Below are 14217 nucleotides of genomic sequence, written 5' to 3' on the forward strand. Positions count from 1 at the left end.
GGAAGGCCTCCTTCTTCAATCGGACGGCTTCCCTGACCACCGGTGTCCACCACGGTGTCCGAGGGTTACCGCCCCTTGAGGTGCCTAAGACCCTGAGGCCACAGCTAGCCGCCGCAGCTTCAGCAATGGAGGCTTTGAACACCGCCCACTCCGGCTCAATGCCCCCAACCTCCACAGGAATGCAAGAAAAACTCTGCCGGAGGTGTGAGTTGAAGATACCTAGGACGGGGGCCTCCTCCAGACGTTCCCAATTCACCCGCACTACTCGTTTGGGCTTACCAGGTCCATCCGGAAATTTCCCCCATACCCTGATCCAACTAACCACCAGATGGTGGTCGGTTGACAGTTCCGCCCCTCTCTGGTCCCTGTACTGTGGAAGACATCCTGCCTGGTACCTGTACCGAAGAAGGCGCGTCCCAGCATCCTCAACGACTACAGACCGGTGGCACTGACGTCTCACCTGATGAAGTCCCTGGAGAGGCTGGTCCTGTCACTTCTTCGGCCCTTGGCTAGCTCATCATTGGACCCTCTTCAGTTTGCTTACCAGCCGAGACTAGGTGTGGAGGACGCCATCATCTACCTGCTCCACCGTGCCTGCGCCCACCTGGACAGTCCGGGAAGCACTGTGAGAATCCTGTTCTTGGACTTCTCCAGTGTGTTCAACAACATCCGGCCTGCTCTGCTGGGGAGTAAGCTGACGGCGATGCAGGTGGACCCTCCCCTGGTTTCCTGGATTACGGACTATTTGACAGGTCGACCGCAGTATGTCGGACTGCAGGACGGTGTGTCTGATACTGTGGTCAGCAGCACTGGGGCTCCTCAGGGAACTGTTCTTTCCCCCTTTCTGTTCTCCCTGTATACCTCAGACTTTCAGTTCCTCTCTGAGTCCTGCCACCTGCAGAAGTTTGCGGACGACTCTGCAATTGTTGGCTGTGTTAGTGAGGGGAAGGAGGAGGAGTACAGGAGCGTTGTGGACTCCTTTATCGAGTGGTGTGCAACTAACCATTTGCTTATCAACCCCACCAAGACTAAGGAGCTGGTGGTGGATTTCCGCAGGAGGAAATCTACCCCTACACCCATCTCCATCAACGGTGTGGATGTCATCCAGGATTACAAATACCTTGGAGTATTCCTGGATAACAAACTGGACTGGGCCAAGAACACAAGGCTGTTTTTAAGAAGGGCCAGAGTCGACTCTATTTCTTGAGGAAGCTCCGGTCATTCAATGTATGTATCATGCTGAGGATGTTCTACCAGTCGATGATAGCCAGTGCCATCTTTTTTGCAGTTGTGTGCTGGGGCAGCAGGCTGAGGGCAGCAGATGCCAGGAAGATCAGTAGGATCATCAGGAAGGCTGGCTCCATCCTGGGGGTCCAGCTGGACTCTTTGGTGGTGGTATCTGAGAGGAGGATGCTGTGTATACTACACAATATCCTGGTCAACAATGCTCACCCTCTCCACCAGGTGCTGACCTCGAGCAGAAGCACCTTCAGCAACAGACTCATCCTCCCCCGGTGTAACACAGAACGCCAGAGGAAGTATTTTCTTCCTGTGGCCATCAGACTGTTTAATGCATCTACCTCCGGCTGCAGAAGGGACCGTGGAGACACTATGCCCTGAGACCAATGTCACTTCATTATTTATTTATTTTTACCCAATTTATTTATTTATATATTTATTTACTTTTACCCAATTTTCAATTAATCACTTTAGTTAATTTACCTTTTACTACTAATACCACTTTTATCCAATCGCTCCTTTTCACTTATTTAGTTTGTACTTATTTTATTTCCATCTATTTGATCTATTTTGACTCTAACCCTGTGTTACTTTCCCACCTTTGTATTGTAACTGTTGCACAGTAATTTCCCTAGGGATAAATAAAGCATCTTGAATCTTGAATCTTAACCCGAGTGTCCAAAACATGCGGCCTCAGATCAGATGACAGGATCACGAAATCGATCATCGATCTTCGGCCTAGGGTACTCTGGTACCAGGTACACTTATGAGCACCCTTATGTTCGAACATGGTGTTCGTTATGGATAATCCATGACTAGCAGTCCAATAACAATCGACCGCTCGGGTTTAGATCAGGGAGGCCGTTCCTCCCCACCACGCCTCTCCAGGTGTCTCCATCGTTGCCCACGTGGGCGTTGAAGTCTCCCAGCAGAACTACGGAGTCCCCTACTGGAGCCCCATACAGGACTCAATTCAGCGCACCAGACCCCAACGGGTCTTCCCACAGGTGGTGGGCCCATGGGATGAAGAGAGGGGGGGGTGCAGAGGGGGGGGTGCAGTTTGTTCGGGCTGTGCCCGAACAAACTACCGGGCTCCGTGGCAAACCTGGCCACCAGGCGCTCGCCATCAAGCCCTCCGTCTGGGCCTGTGTAATTTAAACATCATGTATAGAGGATCATCGGGGGTGGTAGTAAGTTATACTTCCATGGTCGGCAAACAATGCTACGCTCGCTCAGACCTCTCGCTTAAAATGAATATTTCTACATCCGGAACGTCATGGAACGTACACTGTGCGTCATGCCCTAGGGCGTGGCTAGGCTCCCATTTTGTGGAAGAAAGTCTATACTTGATGTTGCCCTGTACCAATGAGCAGTTTTCATAGGAATGAATGGGCGCCATGTTTTAATACGCTGACCATTTCTTTATAGGTCAATGGTCTTATCGCATTTACATCAAATGAAACCGTCAATGTGTGTGGGGCTCAAGCTGGCAATTTACCTTGAGCAGTGTAAACGTGCGGACCAGGCCAGGAAAAAGGCGTGCATAAGATGGGCATATTTGACAGCAGGCGCGTGCCGTCCAAATGGCAGGTTGGGCAGCGAATTCCCTGCAAAAGCATGCTCCCAAAAAAAATTGTCACATTAACTATCTATAGTTTCTGTAGGCTTTCCGACTATTTTTGGTCTGTTGATATCAAATTGATGGTGGCGATTCTAGTTGAGTTTAACGTGTCATGCAATCTGGGGCAGCGGAGCTCAACGACCGCGATCCTCCGTATGTTCTAGGTCGTATAGGCTTCGCCTTTAAGGCTATCGCTATTCGGTTCTCCCTAGGCGTGAGCCGTAGCACTGAAAAATTTGTAATCCCCGCCCACCAACAGCTTGGGTCTCAATCACGTCCGCGGGCCTCATTTACGTCCGCAGTTCGCAGATACACGCAGGCGCCGGCGGACGTTCGGCTCCCATTTTCTTCATGTTCCTAGCCAACTGAATGGATACGAACATGGACTCCAGGACGGTCAGCATCTGCAAGTCATGTAACACGGGTTACATCTTGCTTCATGACGGCCATGAAGTGTGCGAGGGCTGCCTGGGGCATGAGCATGCTCTCTTGGCGCTCTCGCCGCTCTGCCTGTGTCAGCATTGTGAGACGCTGTCGATGGAATCGACGGCGGCATAGCAGCACCTCATCCAGAGGAACCCGTGGTTGCAGCAGACCCCAGGCATCCCTGAGCCGATGAGGCGGCAGTTGTTGGAGTGTCCCATCAGCCCGGATGGGCTGTTCGGGCCCCGCCTGTCGTCTATGGTGGACGAGATGCAGGCTGCGTCCGAGGAAGGAGAGAAGATCTGGAGACACGTCTCCCCCTCCGCCTCAACCCGGGCACCAGCGCTCCGCCCCGGGGTTGAGACTATCAGAGCTCACTCGACCAGAGGAATGTCGTCCTCTGTCGCTCTGCAAAGAGGGATGCCTATGGAGGATATCTGCCCAGCATCCTCCTGGGCTTCCCCATGCTCTTTTATTAGGTTCTAGTGGGGTCCCTGGACCCCCGGGGGTCCGCGGCGCGTTGCCAGGGGGTCCGTGAAGAGCTTGTTGTTACAACATAAACATACCGGTATTTATGGAAAAAATGCTGGGCCTGTCGTCATTACTCCCGTCGGCGTAACGTTAAACCAATGAACACTCGGCTTTTACATTACGTCAAACTCCCTCAGGCTTTACCTTCACATCTCGCACCTAAATAACTAAATAAAAGCCAATTAAACAGGCGCATTATGTTCAGCCCTCCCCCTGCTTTAAATTTCGGCCAATAGTAACTCTGTTAACATTGCGTCAACCTGTCAACGCATGCTCGAGTCTGAAAACTTTTAAGTTGACTACTGAGGAGAATCCACGATGGATAAATATTTAAAAAGGCCTAATACTGATAATCCTAAACAAAGCGGAAAAGTGAGGAGGTACGATGAAAACAACATTGCCTTTGGATTTATTGAGAACAGTTGTGGGAAGCCGATATGCGTTGTGTGAGGAAAAGTGAAGACGATCAAAACTCACTAATTTGGCCACAACGTCTGAGAGGGCACAGAAGGCTTCATTTTTAGTGGCTCAGCAGATAGCAAAATGCAAGAAGCCTCATACCAACGCACAAGAGCTGATCCTCCCAGCAGCAGTGGGTATGTGTGAGATAATGCTCGGGACAGAGGCAGCAAATAAATTAAAAAGCATACCCCTCTCCGATGACACCGTGAAGCGGAGGATCGATGACCTGTCGGGTGATATCTTATCGCAGCTTCTGGAGAGACTTCGTTGCAGTGAGGTGCAAATTTCCATACAGTTAGACGAATCAACTGAAGTGGCTAGCGCAGCACAGCTGATCACTCTTGTTCGCTACCTGTGGGATGGAGCCATTCTGGAGGACTTCTTGTTCTGCAAAGAGGTCCCTGGCAGGACAACCGGCGAGGAGGTATTCAAGATCCTGAACGAGTTTTTTGAGTTCCATGAGATGAGTTGGGAAAAATGTGTGGCTGTTTGCACTGATGGAGCTGCAGCAATGACGGGCCGAAAGAGCGGCGTTGTCGCTCGGATAAAGGCAGTAAATCCCAAAGTGAAATCTGTGCACTGTATGCTGCACCGGCAAGCGCTCGCCTCCAAAGGTATGGAACCAGATCTGCACTTTGTGTCGAGTACAGCTGTAACTGCAGTTAATTTTGTTAAGTCGAGGGCATTGCAGTCACGTTTGTTTGGCCAACTTTGTCGGGAGATGGATGCGGGCCATGACACACTGCTTTACCATTCTGAAGTAAGGTGGCTCTCTCGTGGGAAGGTGCTTCAGCGGGTATTCGAGCTACGCAGCGAGATGTCAGAGTTTCAGCGGAATGAAAAGCCCGACCTCGCAGAGTTTTTTTCCGACCCTGAGTATGTTGCCAAATTGGCATATCTTGTCGATGTATTGAACATTCTCAATAGCCTCAACCTCTCCATCCAGGGACGCTATTCATCCATCCTTGACGTTAGCGACAGAATAACTGCTTTTATGAGGAAAACTGAGCTATGGAGAAGAAGACTCCAAGATGGAGTGACCGACATGTTCCCGCAACTCACGGATTATCTTCACGCAAACAACCTGTCAGTTGCTGCAGTGAAAGAGGTAGCCACCTCTCACCTCACTGCACTCAGCAAGCACTTCAAATCGTACTTCGCGGACGTGAATACTGATGCTTGGGACTGGGTGCGAGATCCCTTTGCGCCAGGAGTAACATGTAGCGGCCTCACTAGCAAAGCAGAGGATGAGTTGGTGGACTTATCTTGTGATCGGACTCTGAAGGCCCGATTCCAGCAGGTGAGCCATGTAGACTTTTGGCCCTCCCTCTCACGTGAGTATCCTGAGCTCACAGCACAGGCCATGCAGGTATTGCTACCATTTCCTACTACCTACTTATGCGAGTCATCGTTCTCAACTTTGACTGCAATGAAGACAAAGTACAGAGCTCGTCTCCATGTAGAGAGTGATCTTAGAGTCTGTTTATCGTCCATCACGCCAAGACTGGACAAACTATGTAGTGAGAGACAGGCACACCCATCTCATTAGTGACACATTAATCTTAATATGGGGTGCCTATTGATCTCTCTTTCTGTTTAAGAGTATGCATTATTGTCACCTTATATCAGTGCTTTTGTATTGTCTGTTAACACTACTTGATTTGATTAATCAAAGAGTTGATGTTGCACTTGTTACATTATGTTTCACTGTGTTTCTACAGTTAATTGTATTTCCTTTCTCTCTCTCTCTCTCTCTCTCTCTCTCTCTCTCTCTCTCTCTCTCTCTCTCTCTCTCTCTCTCTCTCTCTCTCAAAGTTAAAAAGTTTGATTCTCTCTGTACCTGTTACTGCATCAGTACATTTTCATTGTCTTTAATCACTTTACTTATCAAAAAGCCTTTGCACTATTGTTGCAGTTCATTTTTATTTGTTCAATATATATATTGTCTGTTACATCAATGTTTTTTGCACTGACCGTTGTCAATTTCATTCATTGTTATTTGCTGTGATGAATTACCAAATGGCCCAACTATTTGTGTGTATGTGGGCGAAATTTTTATACACACATTTATAAAAAAAATATTATAATTTATGCCAAAATACAATAAAATGCTTATTTAACACTATTGTGGTATTAGCACTGAATGATTGAAGCATAAAAGAGTTCAAAAGCATCTAACAGAAAAAATAGACGTGAGCCTATATGATTACATTTGTGTTGCGGTTATGAGGGGGTCCTTGAAATAAATTCTGCCCTATGGGGGGGTCCCCGGCCCCATATAGTTTGAGAACCCCTGCTCTATGACACACTCAGTTCTAGGTGCTTTGTCAGAGTGAGTGTGATTGTGCGTGACTATTCCCCTCACATATTAAACAATATGAGGTGAAGTCAAATCTTCATGCTGAGAGCTCTTTTGTCTTATCAGACACCTTAGAACTGCTCGTTGATGACGTGCCGTTAGACGCATGACGTATGTTATGCTACGTCTGACGCATGATACTAGCTCGTATGTAGCTGTGTTTCTTCTTGTACTGATCAGGACCAATGAGGCATAGACTATATCGTGCTTCGCCCTTTAACCCAATAGCGATAGCCTTAAAAGGCGATGCCTATACGACATAGAACGATAGTTACGTATTGTAACTCTAGATTCTATGAGTATAGGCGCAGCCTTTTAAGTGTCGGCCTCATTGTCCTTTAAATAGCTGCAGAAAAGCTGTTTATTGGGAGCTGAACGTTCGCCGGCGCCCGCGTATATCTGTTGTTTCATTTACGAACTGCGGATGTAAATGAGGCCCGCGGACGTGATTGAGGCCCACACTGTTGGCGGGCGGGGATTACACATTTTTCAGTGCTACGGCTCACCCCTAGGGATAACCCAATAGCGATAGCCTTAAAAGGCTGCCCCGATACTCATAGAATCTAGAGTTACAATACGTAAGTTACTTTCGTTTCTCGCATAACCCTGCAGGCTGCAATAAGAATTGCAATCCGCGCTATAAGACGCCCATATGGTCGTAAAGTAGTCTGCCCCATGGTCATATCCTAGGACTGTTGTTATTTAAAATCGAAATACTCCGCCTGTATATTTTGGCATTGAAGACTATTTATTTATTTATTTCAGCAGGTATTAAAATTGTATACCTGATTTCATACCTGATTTAAACAGTTGTTATTGAGAAATATCTGATTTCAAAAGTGTTGTTATTGAGAGATATGCACACATCGTCGGGCCAAGTTCCAAATCGAAGGTTTGCTTGATTGATGACTTTTCATGTATTTGCAATGCACTCGCTAAGCCTGTTGTTAAAATAAAATATTGGAGAAATAACTTCCCTATAAGGGACATCATATGACGAGTCTTGCGGATGGCACTTCAAAAGCGTGCAGTAACATTAGGCTATTAGTTTATTTTTAATTCTTACTCACAATTAGTTCAGTTAACAGGTTTTAATGTAGCTCAAAATATACATGTTAAAAATATATATCAATTGTGGGTGTGGTCATACGCCAGTAGTTTCTGCCCCACCGAAATGAAAGGGCATCGCACGCTGCTGTTTGACAGTGTAAAAACGGCAGCAACATCTCTACCAAAGTCCCTCCCCTGGAACCGGGGAGCCGCCTAATAGCATTTACATCACAATGAAATAGCCAATATGTGTAAAGTAGCCAATACGGTATATTACCTTGGTTAGTGTAAACATGCGGACCATGCCTGGAAAAAGGCGTGCATAAGACGGGCATATTTGGCAGTGTCAAAATGTTTTCTGATCCAATCTTCCCCTAAGATCTGTCCACTCCACCTCAACAGTACCAGGGGGTACAGTTGACAATCAAAAAATGTTCTATCTTCCTTCCAGGAATGGACTGGAGGTTTGTCCAGCAGCCCAGAAACAAGACAGTGAAGGAAGGGGATAACGTTACTCTGGTCTGCCGGGCTCCCAGGAGCCGCCCCCCCGCCCGAGTGTCCTGGGTGAAGGAAGGCAGGCCCCTAGGGCCCCAGGCCCCCCTCACCACATCCCCTGCTGGAGATCTTCTCCTCCACAGGTCTGGTTGGATCTAGGGGGGGTGCCCACTGAATGGGTGTAGAGTGTGTGTACCCCTGTGTACTACACTCCAGAGTCTATTTAAATTGTTGTTCTTGTTATTTGCTCTCCTAGAGTGCTGAAGGACGATGCCGGGACGTACTTCTGCAGGGCCTCCAATCAGCAGCTCAACCGATCTGTCACATCGAAAAGAGTAACCCTCACAGTTCTGGGTATGCCATCGTCAACATACAAACCACATAGAGTACATAGAGGTAATAAGTCATAGCCTGAAGTCATTCGTTCAAATGTAAATGCTTCATAGAGAGAAAGAGAGAGCGAGTTTGTGGGAAAGGGGAGACGGACATAGAGGGAGAGAGATAGAGGGGAGAGGAAGAGGAAGGGAGAGAGAGGGGAATAGAGGGTGAGAGAGGAAGAGAGTATTACAGAACTGCTTTAATGCATTACATTGACTTTTACTTTGAAGTGAAGACAATGAGATCACAGTCTAACCTATCTAATGGGTGGATCAACAGTCTGTGTTCCTCTCCGCAGCGCCCCCTACGGTGAGTTTGCGGCCTCAGTGGATGACATTGCCCCCGGGGGGGTCTCTGCGGCTGCAGTGCGATGTGGGGGGTCTCCCTCCTCCCTCCATCAGGTGGTACAAGAGAGGTCCGTCCACGCAGACCGGGGGAAAAGTCACCATGGGGTATGTGTGCAGTTCCTCTCACAGGACAATTTAACGTTCATTTTATGAGTGCCATGGAAATATAACAACAAAATGTTGAATCTAAAACAGTAACTGCCCCACACAGCTGCTGATAAATAAAACTTTATTTTTCAATCTTCATAAATTCAAAATCAAATCTTCAACGTTAAAAGCAATATGCACAATTCAGATGCAAAATTCAATGTATACATTTCAACTCAAATATTTTAAACGTCCCCAAATTCAACATGCAAAATTCAGCTACAAAATTCAATGCATGAAATTGAAATCGATCCTAGATACTAGATCACGTCAAGCAAGGAGAGCAGGCGGGAATAAGAGCATCACTTGTGGGATACCCGTCCGACTCTGATGCGGGAAGGCATGTGCAAAGCAGGTTTTAGCCATGTCCAACGGCAGCAGGCCACCGGCAGTGATGATGGGTCTTTCTTTCTTGATACAAACTACAAAGATACAAACTAATGTTCTTCTTTGGTTTTATTCTTTATCCTTTATTATTCTCTCCAAACTTTGGGACCTATCTCCTTCCTCAATTAATCACCTAGATTTTTTAATATTCAGATAAGCTTGGAATCGTGCGCCTCTTTTCCGATTTATTTATATTTTAAACTTTTTAAGATATTCTACTTTTAAATATTGTTTTTTACAATGGAAGTGAATGGGGGGATGGCGGAGCCGTCCGCCCATTCTGACAAAACTACTTCAGACTTAGTCAATTATTCAAACGTTGAACAAATCAACACACTTTCAGTGTGTTCTTTTGAGGTTTGTGTGTGCGAGAGATAGTTGAGAGGTTCCTTTTATAGGCCTACCACATAACGTCATAGTTAATAATCAGGTTGCGTTTAGGTGCGTATTCGTGTAATTGTCGTGGTTAAAACCCATGGTCTAATACTCAAGATACGACTGGTTGAGAAGGGATAGGGTTTAATGATCAAGACTTTTATTGTAACTTCACAGAGTCACAACATAACCTGAGTTGGTTTGCAAAGAACTGGCCCATGCGGCTCGGGCTCTGTGAGGTAGCCCCGAAATCGGTGACTTCCTTGACCAATCACAATGCTCTAACCTACGGGCCCTTCCCGTTCTACATTAACATTTATCTTCCCGCCCATGGTGCCCAGAATACATTCTATGCAGTAATTCAAGCATTACGTAGCTACATATTAAACATTATAGTTCCATGAAGTAACATATAACACATCACAGTTATATGAAGTGGGGTCTCCTTACTTAAAATCATTTCATCACCATGTTTATTAACCTGATCTTAAATTGGCATGACTTATCATATGTATTAAAGAGATGAGCCCTGTAAAAGCAATATTAATTTAAACCGTAAAACATGCATTTGTCAACTTTATTTGTCTGTGGCATATCTGATTTTAACCGAGGTATGGATAAGTTAACTTAACTTCTAAGGCCCTGTCCACACTTGCCCGGGTAAACATAAAAACACACATTTGCAATGAAAACGATCTCCGTCCACACTATCGATTTCATATTGTTTATGGAATGTTTTGCATCGACGTTCCACACTGAAATTATTTTGATAAACAGCTGTCGTCATGGTTACGCGACTCCAGCAAGCCTTTATGTTTAGATTACAGGTGCGCAATCAGCTGTGATAGTTGCAGTTGATCAGCTGGCTAATCATTTTCACTCACAAGCCAAAATATGGCGTCGGAGGTTCATCGGAATGCAGGTTGACAGGTTGACAGGTTTATCTGTTGACAAAGGAAGGCCAGGTAATATCAATACAGTGTTCAACATTTGGCTCCATTGTAACTATATTTACCTTATATTCTCATAAACTTTATACTTATGCTTATTATTTAAGTGAACTGAGAAATAGACTGACGTCATTGACCACAGAGGGATATCTGTCTGAGTGATCACCGGTCAACCCAGTACCCTCTGAGGTGTTATGAATGACAACGGGACAGGGCCCGGAACAGGCCCCTCCCCCCCTGCTGACGCGCTTCTCTCTCTACCAATATTCCAACAATTTGGCTGAGAAGCCTCCAATATTTTACATTTACATTTACATTTAGGGCATTTAGCAGACGCTTTTATCCAAAGCGACTTACAATAAGTAGGCTACATTTGTCCCAAGCAGTGAAACAATATATCGCTGTCAGTACAGTAAAGATTATCATAGAACCATGTGCAAGTACTAACAATCGCTAGGCTAACCCATTCCCTGTGTACAGCAGTGATATCAGCTACTCTAAATGCTACACAATTAAGTACTATAAATTTGTGCGTACAATAAGTGCAGGGTGTCCGCGGAGGTCTTAAAAGTCTTAAAAAGTCTTAAATTCATTTTTAAAAATTTAAGGCCTTAAAAAGTCTTAAATTCGTCAAAAATGTCATATGCTGGTCTTAAATTTATAACTCGTAGGTCTTAAATTTGTCGGGGCAGGGCTATTTAATTTTTTATTTTTCTCGCGGGACTTTTCGGGAAGGAGATGTACGAGAGGCTACTTTCTTGCTAGCTGCATATATAAACGGATGTCTGCGCGCTTGCTAGCTAGTCTGCAACAATGGGTAAATGCAAGTTCAACGTCAGTTTCCGAGGTTGGCCAGATGCTTCCGTGCAAAAGTAGCCTACATTCAAGCTCGGCACCATGGGGATTAAGGCTGTCGTCAGCCATATGCGGAGCCAAAAACATAAAACCTCTGCCAGGAGCCACACACAGACCCCAGCCATTTCTACGTTTTGCATCTCTGCCCCGGCGCCACAGCCGCAGACGGTCCGCGCTGCTAGCACTGACCTGAGGGTAGCATTTGGTGCGACACCAACACTGAAAGCGGAGGTGTTGTGGATTCTAAACACAGTGGTCAAGCACCAGTCCTACAACTCGAATGAGGGGATAGGAGATCTCTTCGGTTTGATGTTCCCCGACTCTCAAATCGCGAGCACCTTTACTGCTGGAAAGGACAAAACGGCGTATATAACTCGCTTCGGACTAGCGCCTTTCATCCGAAACGAGCTAATCTGCAGCGTCAACAAGGCTGATTTTGTTTTGATGTTTGAGACGTTGAACCACGCCACTAAAAGCAAGCAACTTGACGTGCACGTCCGATATTGGGTCGGAGATCAAGTGCAATTCGGTACTTGAACTCGCAATTTATGGGGCCCCACATATATGGGGGTAAAAGGGATGATGATACATAATATTTTTTAGACAATATGCAGAATCTTTTCACTTACGAATTAACACGGTCGGCTATTTTTGCCAGCACGCCACCCTAGCCATATTATGGGCAACCGTGTTCCCCTTGGCTGTGATTTGAAGTTTGAATTCCTCGTAGGAGTTCATAATAATACATTGCTCGCCTTGGATGAAATACACCGCTCTTGCGCGATTTATTTTGCATAAGGGTGAGTCAAATGACGCGAGAAACGCCCCTTTTATGTGAACGCGCATTGAACCTAAAGCGGAAAACCTGGTTCAACTAATTGAATCTAAAGTGAGCGTCGTGGTACCATTTAACTATGATTGCGAGTTGCGGCTCTGTCGAGCCAGGTTTTCCCAAGAAAGCCTCGGTATGTTCAACGAGGTTCGTGGTATACCCCCCAGGTCTTACTGAAGGCATTTATTTAATGGTGAAAATATTATTAATCAGTGGAGTAAATATCGACGGTGCAACCGGTGCAGCTGCCCGGGGGCCCGTGGCCCCCCCCTCTCAACAACTCACAACTTGGGTGCACCATAAATACGTGCTGGTGCACCCAAATTAAAAAATTAGGCGCACCAGTGCACCCAAGGAAAAAGTTAGTCTGGAGCCCTGGAGTATCACTTTATGTTCAATAAACAGACAGATAGTAAACTTGAATGAGTCCCATTGAGTGACACACATGCTATGCTTTGGTTGTAATACAGCGGGATCCCCCCCACCATCGCGGGTTTAAGGTCTTAAATTTCATTCAAGGTGGTATTAAAAAGGTCTTAAATTTGACTTGCTGAAACCTGCAGATACCCTGAAGTGTGTACATGAAGTGCCAGGACGTACAACATACAATGGTGGCCGGAAGAGGGTGGCTATGCAGAGTAGAGGTGAACTCTGAACAGGTGAGTTTTGAGTCTTTTGAGGAAGCTGGTGAGCGACTCTGCGATCCTGACATCGGCAAGGAGCTCGTTCCACCACTGAGGTCCCAAAACAGAGAAAAGTTGTGACTTTGCTGACCAACCTTTGCTTGCTCTTAGCGATGGCGGGACCCCCGCACCGAAACTTGGCCCGGTCGGACCCCGAGGGCAGGACTGCTAGGGCCTAACTGGGACCCCCGCACCGAAACTTGGCCCGGTTGGACCCCGAGGGCAGGCCCCCCCTTCCCTCGGGGTCCGACCGGGCCAAGTTTCGGTGCGGGGGTCCCAGTTAGGCCCTAGAATAAGGTATTCAAATTTCAGGGCGGTAGGACCTTCCTAACTCAAAAACTGTTTTTCCACCTCATTCGGAACAACTAGGTCTTGCAGGCAACACTTCTGAGGGGCTTTGTCCAAATAACAGTCCATTTGGGAAAACCTTTTGTCTCTAAGGGCTAGAACTCCAAATCTCGGATATGTCATTCTCGGGACCCCGGGAAATGTGTGTCAACATTTTAGCATCCCTAGCTATCTCGAAAAGGACAGAAAAGGGTCCTGACCTCCAACAGTAGAGTAAATGTACTTAAGACAGAGGTTAGTTTCTAGTCCCCATTTTTTGTTGGATGGAGGTGTACATTTTTGGCTTAAGGTGTGCAGACGCAGCTGGCCTGTGGCCACGTCTTTGAATTGTGGGGTCAAAAGGTCAATAGGAGCCGGCACCATGCCGCTTATGAGATAACAAAAAGTTAATGTGTGTTTCTCTCATAACTTTTTGGCATTATTAAAGAGAGGCCTGAATCTCAGATATATGCATGTTGGATGGCTAGGGTGTAGGTCTGGGAAGAACTTCAGACCAAAATTTTCCAAGCGAGCCGCTGGGTGAGGTGCAACGAGATGGAGCACTTGCTGAGTCATTTCCTGTAGGGCTGGAGCCACAGGTTGATGCGTATGCGTCCTTTGAGACCCCCTTTGATATATAAGAGACCCCAGTCACCTATTGCATCACTTCCTTTAGGGCTTTGGCCTTCTAATTGATCATTGTAGTATAATTGAATGCCCTCTTTCATATATATGATACCACCACCACTGGGACGT

General features: G+C 46.5%; 1 protein-coding gene across 1 annotated transcript in view; it reads left to right on the forward strand.

Annotated features, from left to right (window-relative positions):
* The first annotated feature begins 7877 nt into the window (after positions 1 to 7877).
* Positions 7878 to 14217, forward strand: part of LOC130384905 (hemicentin-2-like) — a 59991-nt gene continuing 53651 nt past the window's right edge. Inside the window, exons 1-3 of the mRNA XM_056593303.1 lie at positions 7878 to 8323; positions 8437 to 8534; positions 8857 to 9010. Coding sequence (XP_056449278.1) covers positions 8139 to 8323; positions 8437 to 8534; positions 8857 to 9010 — 437 coding nt within the window. The 5' untranslated portion in view covers positions 7878 to 8138. The remainder of the gene's footprint in view (positions 8324 to 8436; positions 8535 to 8856; positions 9011 to 14217) is intronic.

This window comes from Gadus chalcogrammus, chromosome 6, assembly GCF_026213295.1.
Source record: "Gadus chalcogrammus isolate NIFS_2021 chromosome 6, NIFS_Gcha_1.0, whole genome shotgun sequence".
Lineage (NCBI taxonomy): Eukaryota > Metazoa > Chordata > Actinopteri > Gadiformes > Gadidae > Gadus > Gadus chalcogrammus.